The sequence below is a fragment of the Leptonotus elevatus genome, chromosome 19 (genome assembly GCF_054856555.1).
Source record: "Leptonotus elevatus isolate MCC_2025b chromosome 19, RoL_Lele_1.0, whole genome shotgun sequence".
In the NCBI taxonomy this organism is placed as follows: Eukaryota; Metazoa; Chordata; class Actinopteri; order Syngnathiformes; family Syngnathidae; genus Leptonotus; species Leptonotus elevatus.
Window position 1 is genome coordinate 16,039,267 of NC_141257.1, and position 13,682 is coordinate 16,052,948.

Genomic DNA, 13,682 nt, shown 5'->3' on the forward strand with positions numbered 1-13,682 from the left:
TCACACAAAATGCTCCCATATATGCTACTTACAGTAAATGTGGACTGATCTTGTTGCCGTCACGTGAACGTGCTTTTAAATAAAAAGCAGCTTTTTGGATCTCACGACGAGGTTGGCATCATCTATGTTTGTTTTCGTCTGTGCACCGCGCACTGCGTGTGACGCGTGTGCTTCCCAAAGTCCCCGGAAAATGACGGTACCGCGCTTCTGAGTTTCACAATATTTTGAACCTTCTGTATACTTTTTTTTAAACATATTTTAATCATCAGTTGAATCAACGTTTGTGGCTCGATTCAGACTCGTCCATGTCTGAATCGCGATACATCTAAGAATCTGAAATTTCCCCACCCCTAGTAGGCTATGTGTATGAATAAATATTTACAGAACAGTCTGAGAATAGAGATTCACATTTTTTTATCACAAAAGTAAGGGAACTATTTAGAACATGTTTTTTTTTAAATAATATATATTGATTCGTAATGTGTTCAGCTGTGCATGTTTAGTGCTTTTACCAGCTAAATAAAAATGGACTTAAGCAACCAACATGAGAGACTGACGCTACGCGAACCAAGCTCTGCCTTGTCAAGAACGCTGCGGCTGCAGAAAATTAAGGACTAATTAAGAGATAATTAATTACTGTCCGCGTGCCAGAAGGCGACGCCGTGCGGACAGATCCTCTCGCGAAGAGGAGGGAGGGGCCGGCTTTCCTTCAGTACGGATATTAAGGAAGTCTATCCGTGTTTTAATCGTATCCGGGAAAAATACATTATCTGTACCGGATACTCGTGTTGTACGAATATCCGGCTCACCGCTAGTTAAAACTAAGGCTACGTAAGTTTTTTGTTAAATCCGATCTTTTTATGTAACGTTAACATTACAAAAACAAATTTTGCAATGTTTGGTTTCTGTTTTTGGTTGTGTGTCTCCCTTGGTCTTGTTGAGTGTAATCCTGCCCTTCCTCGTGTCAACCAATCCGTGCCCTCAGCCACTTGTGTCTTGCCCCAGGTGTGTCTTGTTGTGTCGTTCGTGTGTGTGTATATAGTCTCCTGTCTCCCCTCTGTCTGGGTTGGATCTGTCACTGTCACCACTGGTGTTTTGTTGTTACTTTGATTTTTGGTCTTTTCAGATCTTTGTTGGTTTTGTTCACCCAGTACCCCTGGTAGTGTTTCTGTTAAATAAATTGTGTTCAGTTTAACATGCATCCCTGCCGTGGTTCTCCTGCCTCCCTGCATTTGGGTCCTCCACTCCGCAACCGTGACAGAGGGGAGACAGGAGACTATATACACACACACTAACGACACAACAAGACACAAGTGGCTGAGGGCACGGATTGGTTGACACGAGGAAGGGCAGGATTACACTCAACAAGACCAAGGGAGACACACAACCAAAAACAGAAACCAAACATGACAGTACCCCTCCCTCAAGGGACGGATCCCAGACGTCTCAAACAAAAGTCAAACATGGCAGTAAGGCCAGGAAGAGGGCACAGGCGTAGAGGCCAGGGGCTGCAGCGGCACAGGCGAAGAGGCCAGGGGCTGCAGCGGCACAGGCGAAGAGGCCAGGGGCTGCAGCGGCATGACGTGCGCCGCCGGAAACTGGAACGGGTGGCGGGCGCATCACGTGCGCCGCCGGAAACGCGCCGCCGGAAACGCGCCGCCGGAAACGCGCCGCCGGAAACGCGCCGCCGGAAACGCGCCGCCGGAAACTGGAACGGGTGGCGGGCGCAGCACGTGCGCCGCCGGAAACTGGAACGGGTGGCGGGCGCATCACGTGCGCCGCCGGAAACTGGAACGGGTGGCGGGCGCAGCACATGCCCCGCTGGAAACTGGAACGGGTGGCGGGCACATCATGTGCGCTGCCGGAAACTGGAACGGGTGGCGGCCGCATCACGTGCGCTGCCGGTAACTGGAACGGGTGGCGGGCGCAGCACGTGCGCCGCCGGAAACTGGAACGGGTGGCGGGCGCATCACGTGCGCCGCCGGAAACTGGAACGGGTGGCGGCCGCATCACGTGCGCCGCCGGAAACTGGAACGGGTGGCGGGCGCAGCACATGCGCCGCCAGAAACGTGCCGCCGGAAACTGGATTGGGTGGCGGGCGCAGCACATGCGCCGCCGGAAACGCGCCGCCGGAAACTGGAACGGGTGGCGGGCGCAGCACATGCGCCGCCGGAAACTGGAACGGGTGGCGGGCGCATCACGTGGGCCGCCGGAAACTGGAACGGGTGGCGGGCGCAGCACATGCGCCGCCAGAAACGTGCCGCCGGAAACTGGATTGGGTGGCGGGCGCAGCACATGCGCCGCCGGAAACGCGCCGCCGGAAACGCGCCGCCGGAAACTGGAACGGGTGGCGGGCGCAGCACATGCGCCGCCGGAAACTGGAACGGGTGGCGGGCGCATCACGTGGGCCGCCGGAAACTGGAACGGGTGGCGGGCGCATCACGTGCGCCGCCGGGAACTGGAACGGGTGGCGGGCCGCAGCACATGCGCCGCCGGAAACGCGCCGCCGGAAACACACCGCCGGAAACGCGCCGCCGGAAACTGGAACGGGTGGCGGGCGCAGCACATGCGCCGCCGGAAACTGGAATGGGTGGCGGGCGCAGCACATGCGCCGCCGGAAACTAGAAAGGGTGGCGGCACAGCACATGCGCCGCCGGAAACTGGAATGGGTGGCGGGCGCAGCACGTGCGCCGCCGTAAACTGGAACTGAGGGCGGACGCAGCACGTGCACCGCCGTAAACTGGAACTGGTGGCGGGCGCAGCACGTGCGCCGCCGGAAATGTGAACTGGAGGCGGCCACAGGACTTGCGCCGTCGGAACAGGAACTGGTACTTGCCTCTTGCTCTGCTGGGTCCGTTTCTGGTTGGATCATTCTGTCACGATTCGGAGTGGAGGACCCAAATGCAGGGACCACTAACTAAACCACTAACAGGTGTACTGGGTGAACAAAACCAACAAAGATCTGAAAAGACCAAAAATCAAAGTAACACCAAAACACCAGTGGTGACAGCGACAGATCCAACCCAGACAGAGGGGAGACAGGAGACTATATACACACACACTAACGACACAACAAGACACACCTTGGGCAAGACACAAGTGGCTGAGGGCACGGATTGGTTGACACGAGGAAGAGCAGGATTACACTCAACAAGACTAAGGAAAACACACAACCAAAAACAGAAACCAAACATGACAACATCTAATGTGAACGCAAGCGGCCGTGATGCGACTTGCATGCGCAAAGAGCACACGTCGAGTGACGTACACCCAAAACAACGACGTCACATTGCGGTCTTCACGGAAGTAAATATTGTCCCGACTTGAAACGTTTTTCCGCCGGTCAAGTCACTGTGGCAAGCGACTTTTATCAGTGTAATATGCAATTTTAGCTGTGCCAACGTACGCTACAAATTGGGGGACTGGGGGACTCGTTAGGAGTACGATTCATATGTCTTGTCTGCATACATTATATAAATTCAGCTATGCGAACGCCCGCGCTCCTGGTTGGTGGACTGTTTTCACGCTCGCTCCTGGTTGGCTGGTATCCTCGGCTTCCTCGTACGTCAGTTTTGAATGTGCTGTTTACAAACAGCAACAGAAATCCGTCTGACTTATTTTTTCTTATCTCATGTTGCCAGAGTAGCGAGGTTGGAAGAGGTAATTTGGGGGAAATGAGGGGACACTCCTCGACTTCCTCATTTCATTGTAAAGTCTACGGAAGATGACGTTGCGTCCTTGCCGTTCGTGATGAACCGTCTGCAAGGCTGAATTTGTACTATCCCCACACGTCATTGTCATGCTTCATGTTTCAAGTGTGATTAAATTAAAGACAAATAAAAATGTAACGCTGTTACTCAAAACAGCTTTGTATATATTCACAGAAGTGTAAGTAGTCTCCCTTCCAAGCACTCCTACCCGCGCAGAGCGAAAATCTGGCTTTTGATGACGTATGAATCGGATGCGTGCAGATGAGCATTCACAGTGCAGACACATACATAACCGATTTATATCCACATATGAAAGAGGCCCTGGTCGGGTGTGAAAAAAATCGGAATTGTACCGTTCACTGAAAAAATCAGATACTGAAATTTTTTTAATTGAGCTGCAGTGTGAAAGGCAGCCCAAGTAAACTTTTTTGTTGTTGTTGGCACATCTATGAGCTACTCAAAGGGCTACTATTAACCAGTGTATTAATTTTTCACGAAAGCTTTATTTAACGAATTGTGTCATTTTGGGTTCATTTCGCTGTAGATGGGCGGCTGGGTGAGTCATCACACAAAACTAAAATGTTTACGGTAATATCTATAAAAACCGTAGCAGCACAAACAAATGGTACCATTTTGGGTCCATTTCTTAGTAGATGGGGGCTGGGTGAACTGTGAACGACCTAAAAAATAATTGCTAATAACTGCAAAACAGTAGCAGCACAAAAAAAATATATTTTAATGACGCAAACCAGCATGAACGTAACAGATTATTTCCCTCAAATTTTGCGTGTGGTGAGGGGACAACTTCACGACAAACAAAAAGCTGCATTTGAAGGGCAAGCAAACAATGTATTTACAGTATTCTGACGATGACTTACTCTCCGGATTAGCACCAAACTCGGCTAGGTGTTCCTGGGAAGCACGACTGACGCCCTGGATTTGCACCAGGCTAGGCTAGGTGCCAGTGTCCCCACCAGGGGTGAACGACGCTACTAAGGAGTCCCGGCGTGCGGCGTAGCGGGATCTGCGGGAAGGGCCCAAAGCGGGTGCCTGATCGTGCAGCCAGTCAGTGAAGTGCAGCGGGGAAGCGTGGAACGCATCTATATCCTTTCCGCCACACAAAATGCTGACTTTGCTCACACTTCAAGTAGCACCAGTCAAGTTTCCATCGAATTGTTTAAATTTTTTTATGCAAATTTACTGAAAATGCCCAAAATGGACATGCCCCTTTACATCCATTCTTCTTTTCTGAATATTGAGAGGGGACTCCGCCGTTATAGTTGGCCGTATACACCATTAAGAGATGTAATCCACCAGTAATTTTAAAGAGGAAGAAGAAGACCAGGAAGCGACTGCGCCGTGCGATGATGTCTTATGAGTTTGGTTTTGTAATTCTTGATAAACCGTAGCGTTCCTTTGCTGTTTTCCATCTAAAATAGCATTTATATTTATATTTATATTCGGTGAAAGCTTTGTAATATCTTTAGCTAAAACAGGCGGTTGGAGTGAACCCCGAAGTGTTGGAATTTTTTTCTTTATCATACTTTTAACTTGCAGATAATGTAAAAAAATTCCATTTTTTATTTTGTATTTTGGAGCAAGGATGTAAATGATATAAACATATTATCTGAGAAAAGATGGTGGAGATGAGTAATTCCTTTCTGCTCCCACACACCTAAATAAAATGATTGGTTGTTAAGTTGAAAGTCGGAGTTATGCCATATGGGAGAAAGCCCGCAGGGCTCCAATTTTTTTGTAATTTCTAGTGCCTTCCACCAGGCGGTCAGGGTGGCGGTAATCATTGGGTTTTTAAAACAATTGTGTCGCTTAATCAATGTTGTAATGAAGAGTACATCTAAAAGTCTGAGGTTATTACAATCCTTCTGTTCTAGTTCCAGCCAACAAATGTTGCATTTTTAAAACATGACTGTTTTGAATGATATATTGTAGCTGGTTAGCTTTATAGTAGTGCATACAATTTGGTGCCTCTAGACCTTTGGATTTACTTTTCTGAAGAGTAGATAGACTAATCTTTGCTTTTTTTCTTATTCCAGTAAAAATTCTTAACGGCAGGAATCAAAGTGGTTAGGTGGTTTATGTAATTTGTATGAAATAAGAGGTAACGTGTAAGTGAATATAACAGTGAAAAAACGGGGAGGGAGGTGGAAGTGAAGGAAATTAGCGGGGGATTAAACATGTAACAATACACCAGTAACTGGTAACCTAAGCAAGATTTTTTGTTTAAATATATTTTAGATATAGTTATGTATTAATATTATATTTGTAATATAGCCTATGCATAATGAGTATTCATATTTTAGGTATTATAACCACATTAACAGTATATGTAAACATCTAATAATCAAACAAAGTTTAGTTCCACCAATGCCAATTAGAACAGTCAGGGTGTGGAGTTGGGATTCCGTAATAGTTGGCCATAGATGTATAGCTTATCAACGACTATTGTAGTCCGTATACCCTCCTGCCTATTTTGTCTCATTATAGGAAACAGTACCTTTCGCCGCTCATTAATCTCTCTCGGGAATTGGTCATTCATTCCGAAAGCTCCCGTCCTTTACTTTTAACAAATTATTTCTGTTTAAAATGCTCAAATTTAGCGATAATAGGACGTGGTTTGTTGCCCCTACGGGCTCCAAGCCGATTTATATGGTAAAAAGAGATATTATTTACCGTCTCCTGAGGAATATTTAACGATGTCGTCATAGGTATTCTCGGATATGCCTGAGAATATTAAATTCTCCCGCATGCTACGGGATTGGACATCCAGAACCGTTTCTTTTAGCGTTTTATTCTCCTTTTTAATCGTTTCCAACTCGGCTGAAACAGCCGCGAGTGAAGATTGTAACTCGGCATTATTTCGTTGAAGGTCACTATTTTCGCATTTCTTAAAAAGTCTAATAAAAATGGGTGGATGGAAACCCAACTGTTTCGGCTTTACACAATAAAGATGATAACTTATCTATTTCCAAATACCTCCAAACAGCTGACATACTGAATAGCTATAAACCCAGAAGTTAGGTGAACGTTGTGCGCATCAACTTCCGGTGCCGTTCACACTGACTGGGACAATGCCGCAGGCAAAAAATAAAAGCCACTGTATCGTACTGGGATGCTGTTCCTGCGTTTTAAACTTTATTAAAGCAGCCTTATCTTTCATTTCAGTCCTTTCCCTGCGACACGGAATTAAAACAGAAGTGGATTTGAACGATTCGGCGGGATTAAAGGCCACATTTTATTATCTTGAAAGGGCAGCACGCAAGTCTACAGTAGCATTTCACCTCCGAGGATTTCGTGTTGGGGCTAAAGTGTCAGATGCCCAAAACCGGAGGCTGTTCCCTTGAATTTACTTGATGCCGTCTCCTATGAGGGAATCTGTGTTTTTGATCAATGCTGCTGCAAGCAAACGAGCCCTCACCGGAAACTTGGTCAGTACATACTGGGATTATGACATGTGGACAAAAACAAAAACACACATCACACATTGACACTTTAGCCCCAACACAAAATCCTCGGAAGTGAAATGCTACTGTAGACATGGGTGCTGCCTTTTCCTGATAATATAATGCGGTCTTTAATTCCACCGAATTGCTCAAATCCACTTCTGTTTTAGTTCCGCGTCGCAGGGAAACGAATAAAATGAAAGGTAAGGAGGAAGAGCATCCTAGTATGATGAATATGATACATTTATTTTTCGCCTGTGGCATTGTTCCAGTCACTGTAAACGGCACCGGAAGTTGATGCACACAACAATCACTTAACTTCCGGGTTTTAGGTCTATTTTCTTGTTTTATCGGCTGTAGGGCATTCAGCCAAAAGTCTCATTGTAGCAAAGTGATGTCATGTTGCACGCTTAGCTGTGTGGAAAAAAGAGGTCTCACTCTGTGCCACTGCGTAACTTCAGATCTGATAAAAAGCTATGAAAATCACCTCATATATTTATCCGAGTCCTGATCGGGAGACAACATCGGGTCCGATTTCTGATCACGTATGGAATGGAGACATCCCTACCCGAAACACTGGCTGCCGAGTAATGACGATGCTTAATGCATCCGCGCCACTACATTCAAGTGAAAGTCTGCTTGTCTGCTTGTACATATGTGTGTGTGTTTCCACTTTTATTTATCCATATTTAGTTTTGGCAATTTTGGTCCTCCCACAGTACATGTGCATAGGACCTGTCAGCACAGACTCTATTTGCTATGGGCAAAAACTGACTGTCTGGCATTTACTAAGGTATCTGTGAGGCCTTGTCTTTTATCAGTGCCAGCATTTCTTTACCAGATGTACCATTCCCCCAGGTGAGTGCATTGCAGCTGGCAAATTAAGAAAGCTACCAAGCAGCTGGTTGCATCCTAGAACTTGCTAGATGCTGTCTGTGTCTATGAACTGCACAGATAAACGTGTGTAGTGCAGAGAGCGAACCCACTGGACCAGGCAATTAATACAGATAAGAACGAAGGTGTCCTGTCAAATCCCGTGAATAACATTTATTTATTATTATTTCTAAACCTGTGTTTAAAAACATTTACACTTAATTGGTATGTTTCAAATAGATATTCATTCATATCATTCACTATGATAATAAAGGATACCAGCAAACCGAGGGATCCTATTATACACAAGTATCTGGAAAAAATAGTGTGTGTGTTGGATGAATTATATACAGGAGTGTGTTATTCACATTTATTATTATTGTGTTTATATATATATATATATATATATATATATATATATATACATACATACATACATACATACAGGGAGTTGGGAACATTTGCGTTATGAACATTACATTACACAGATACGAACAAAGGCTGACTGATGATCTAAAAAAGCTGTATTTTGCGTGCAAGTTAACATTTATTGCGCGCCACATCATACATTATGGTACAGTATTGTACTGTAGTGCCCCTCTCTGCCACAACCCCGCCGAGCAGCAGCGCGCCATTTGCGCAATTCAACTACCTCTCTGTCGGCACAGCCTCAGCTGCCACAGCGCACGCACAAATCATGCAATCGATATTGGCGCCACACTGAGTACATTTTAGAGGCTCTCCTTGACGATTTCATAAAAAGCAGCCCTCAGTCGTCTTCTTTATCGGCGTATTAGCAAAACGTACAATATCTCTTCAGCTTCTAAATCAATTTAATCTGACTTTTCTTAAATCAATCAATAAATGTATGTATATATATTAGGGGTGTGCCCAAAAATTGATTCTCAAAAGAATCGCGATTCTCATTGGGTGCGATTCAGAATCGATTTTAAATGTCCCAAAATAGATTTTATTTAAATTATTTTGTACTGTCTTGCCTTTGTCTGTGTGTGCCTTTATTTGGAGCGCTGTTCATGTTGTACCCAATTTGGCCACTGAGGGGCAGTGTGGTTCCACGTGGTCTAATACACTGTTAAGTTGTAGCCACATTAGAGAGTAGAAGGAAAAAGTCACAATCAAGTTATTCCAATAAAAAAAAAAATAATAATTCTGTGTGGAGCCGTTCTTTTGAGTGACAAAAGTGCCGCGAATAGTAATAGTAGTAATCGAATCGCAGGCCCAAAAAATCGGTATAGAATCGTGAGACATTCATAGATTCCCACCCCTAATCTATATATATATATGTATTGTCACTCAAAACAACGGCTCCACACTGAATATTTTTTATTTTTTTTATATATATAACTTGATCGTGACTTTTTCCTTCTACTTTCTAATGTGACTATTAGACCACGTGGAACCACACTGCCTCTCAGTGGCCAAACCGGCTACAACATGAACAGCGCTCCACACACAGACAAAGGCAAGACAGTATAAAATAATTCAAATAAAATCGATTTTGGGACATTTAAAATCGATTCTGAATCGTACTAAATGAGAATCGTGATTCTTATGAGAATGGATTTTTTTGCACACCCCTAATATATATATATATATATATATATATATATATATATATATATATATATATATATATGTCTGTATGTATATATAGCACCTGTACAGTAGACAACAGCGACCCATGATGGAATTAAAAGACTTTGACAGCTACTCAGCTACTGTACAAAAGGGATTCTTGAGTGGAACAGACACTATTTTCTGTCCATTAAATCTGAAGGCCATTAAATCAGGATCCGTTAAATTGAGCTTCCATTGTAGATGTAATTTTAATGCCAATATGTACAGGTAACTCACTACCAAATTTCTCTCCATGTATCAGTATGTGAAATGTTTCATAATGTCGCTATGGTAGCTTTGAGGCAAGTTAGTTTGAAGGTATATGTGATTGTTAACGAACCCTTATTTTCCCTTTATTGATCCTAAGGCCAACCCATAAATTGCAAAAAACTATCATGACTGATTGTCTGTCATACCGGCATAAATCAGCCAATCAATGCCAATACCACATACACCTCCACCTCCACTGTATGAATCTAACTCCACTCATTCGACACAAAAATGAAAATTCTAGCATTCATAAATCAATTCATTCAATGAGCACTCTTTGGTTAATAGGGTCGTTTTTACCTGCTGAACAGTCCTTTATTTCTGATGGAAGTTAATATTCGTTTCTGTAGAAGCAATACGTTTTACTAACACTTTATTCTTTTGTTTCTTACACAACAAGCTGCATTTTGATTACTTTACCATTGAAATGGATGATTGCTTGTTCAGACTGTTATGCAAAAGGATTTCATGTTTAAGTCTTGGTTTGCTTAGGGCCATTCTATGTGGAGTTTGCATGGTTAACTTCAGACTCAAAATTGCCTGTTGGTAAAGATTCTCTGTGTCCTACTTTTATGTCCTTCCTCATATGAAGGGATTGGATCCATATTGCTGCTGGTAACCGGGTAGCTTTATCTAGTCCCCCCCCCCCCCTTAATAGATACAATTAATATTTTAAATTATATTTACTTTTGTTGATCTTCAACATAGGGAAACCGCAAAAAAAGTAAGAATTTGAGAGGAAAGCAGGTACTTTGTCAACACTGTATACATGGTTCTGGAGAGAAAAATAAAGGCAACTGCAAAGCTATCAATTTCTCTGTTTTTAGATTTATAAGTAAAATGATCATTTTGGTTTTATTATACAAACAATGATCAAAATAACCCCCCCGCCCTCAAAAAAAAGGTTAAAAGGGTCCACTGCTTTTGTTGTTGGTGGTGTTTTTTTTGTTTTTTTAATCCATATATGTAGTACATACAGCATGAAAGTGTAAAACTCATAACAATATTGATGATTCTACTTGTTTCTCTCATTTTCTTTTTCTCAATCAGATTTCAAGTATCCACTCCTCAAATTCAGAGATTGTAAAGTCTGGGAGCCCCAAATCTACTCTCAAGCATATATGGACAGAAAGCAGTAAATACATGTCCATAAGTAGGCTGTTGTTACAGACTCTGCATGGCAAAGAGAACAATACCGCACTGGACCTTCGTTATGATACCCCAGAGCCCTATTTGGAACAGGATCTGTGGGAATGGTTGAGGAACTCCACAGATCTGCAAGACGCACGGCCCCGGGCTAAACGGCGGCCTATGGTCAAGACTGGAAAGTTTAAAAAGATGTTTGGCTGGGGGGACTTCCACTCTAATATAAAGACAGTCAAACTCAACCTGCTGATCACCGGCAAGATTGTGGATCATGGTAATGGCACGTTCAGTGTCTACTTCCGCCACAACTCTACAGGTCAGGGCAACGTATCTGTCAGTTTGGTCCCTCCAACTAAGATAGTGGAATTCGACATAGCGGCTCAACAGTCCGTCATTGATGCCAAGGACTCAAAGTCATTCAATTGCCGCATAGAGTACGAGAAGGTGGAGAAGGGCGCCAAGAACACGCTCTGCAACTTTGACCCTTCCAAGACATGCTACCAGGAGCAAACCCAGAGCCATGTCTCCTGGCTGTGCTCAAAACCTTTTAAAGTTATTTGCATCTTCATTTCCTTCTATAGCACTGACTACAAATTGGTGCAGAAAGTGTGTCCGGACTACAACTACCATAGTGACACGCCCTATTTCCCATCTGGCTGATATATTAATACAAACAAATGCAATATCGTTGATGAGTGAGACACAGACCAGGGCTTCGACCTACCACTGAGGAATGTGTATCAAACCCCTTCCCTGAATGTTATGTCTTTGGAATATGTTGATATCAGGGTTTGATTGATTGGACACCAATAAGCCACAGAAGTAGATATATGTGCATAATCCAATGAGGTCAAATATACGATATAATGTCAGATTATATTTTTTCTTAATTTTTTGGTCATACTCACAACTTTATTATTAACACATTGTAAATCTATTATTTAACTAAAGCAGGTATAAAGACATCATTTAAACAAATGTTTAAAAACGTATATATATATATATATATATATATATATATATACTAGTCCGCACAGTGCAGTTGAATATGCTGTGAAGATTCTAATGTGCGTGTAATGTTTTAGTATGTGAGGTAGTCTGTATAGGGTTAAAATGGGTTTGAGCATATGCTGCCCAGCTGAGTTTCAGTGTTAACACTGATTATTAAGATTTGACTCTGGAACACTACCACTCCTCAGATGTCTTCAGAATGCTATTACTAGAGCAAACAGATTCTCAGCTGAGTGGCCACGATTACCTGACTGTAACCTGGTCAGTAGGTAGTTTTGGGGAGATGGAACTCACGCATTATCACTTAATATTACACATGTTATAGAAATGTAATGTATTGAATTCTATATCTTATTGCCTAATTTGTATAAACGATTTGTATTGTAAATAATTTCTCCTTCTGCTTATGTATACGCACCCCCGTGAGCTGTCCGTGTTACTCCTTTCTTGCTTAGTCTACTAGCCCACCCATTTGGTGCTTGTTCTTGGGTATTTTATCAAAGAATAATGTTGTTACCCTAGATGTGATTTGAAAACAGCAATCCTGTACAGAACCTCATGACTGATTACATAAAATGTGTCCACTTAAACCCTCCCAGATTATAGTTATGACATGTCAACTACTTTAAATATAATAATAATGATGATGATAATAATAATGATAATGATAATAATAATGAAGATGATAGCTTTGATTTATATGGGGTACATTAAGGGTTTACTCCAAATGTCTGACAACAAATCCCCAGGCTAGACGATTTCCCCACAGAATCCTATAAATATTGTTTGGCTCCTTGCTATCTCTCTACTACTCCTTAACATGATTTCCGAAATGGGGGTACATAAAGAAAAAAGTTTAAATAAGGCAATATTCTGCAAGCTGAAAATTTAAGCCTGATGACCCGAGCTAGACTATTGTCAATTGTAACCTCAGGGCTTTACATTGAGTTTCTGTAATGCTACCATATACCATATCAAATTGTATCAAATCATACACCTACTGTAGCTACTAAATATAAATAATATCACAGTAAATGTACATGTTTGAAACCAGAGAGTGTTTTTTGTGGACACTGTGTAGAATACAATTATTCATTACAATTATCTTTATTGCCAGAAAACGTTGGACATGTACATATGAATAAAAATATAGTAAATTGTATTGTCTGACTGATTTTTGTTTGAATTGTGTTGTTCTGTATTGTCCACTAATCATGCACTCAGTTTGTTCATTAATGATTTCTCATTATTATCAACAATTATTTAACAAGGATATATATATATATATATATATATATATATATATATATATATATATATATATATATATATATATATATATAAGCATAGGCATTTTATGCATGATCAATGACGGTGATCGCCTGTAATGTCATAATTTGCCTGATCGATCAATGTCGTCATTGATCGGATCCACAAAATAGGACATTACAGCAAAAACAACCTCCTTCACTCCAAAGTTGTTCTGTGCTAGTGTTAGGGGGGTGTCCGACAGCTAATCTATTTTTATTTTTCTTACGTGCTGCGAATGCGGAATGGCTTAGCGCTGGGAGTC

At 42.5% G+C, this 13,682-nt stretch overlaps 1 protein-coding gene across 1 annotated transcript in view; it reads left to right on the forward strand.

Moving 5' to 3' along the window:
• nxph1 (neurexophilin 1) overlaps positions 1-13,271 on the forward strand; it is a 62,693-nt gene extending 49,422 nt beyond the window's left edge. Inside the window, exon 2 of the mRNA XM_086061924.1 lies at positions 11,003-13,271. Within this exon, the coding sequence (XP_085918050.1) occupies positions 11,003-11,758 (756 nt within the window). The 3' untranslated portion in view covers positions 11,759-13,271. The remainder of the gene's footprint in view (positions 1-11,002) is intronic.
• Positions 13,272-13,682: the final 411 nt, after the last annotated feature.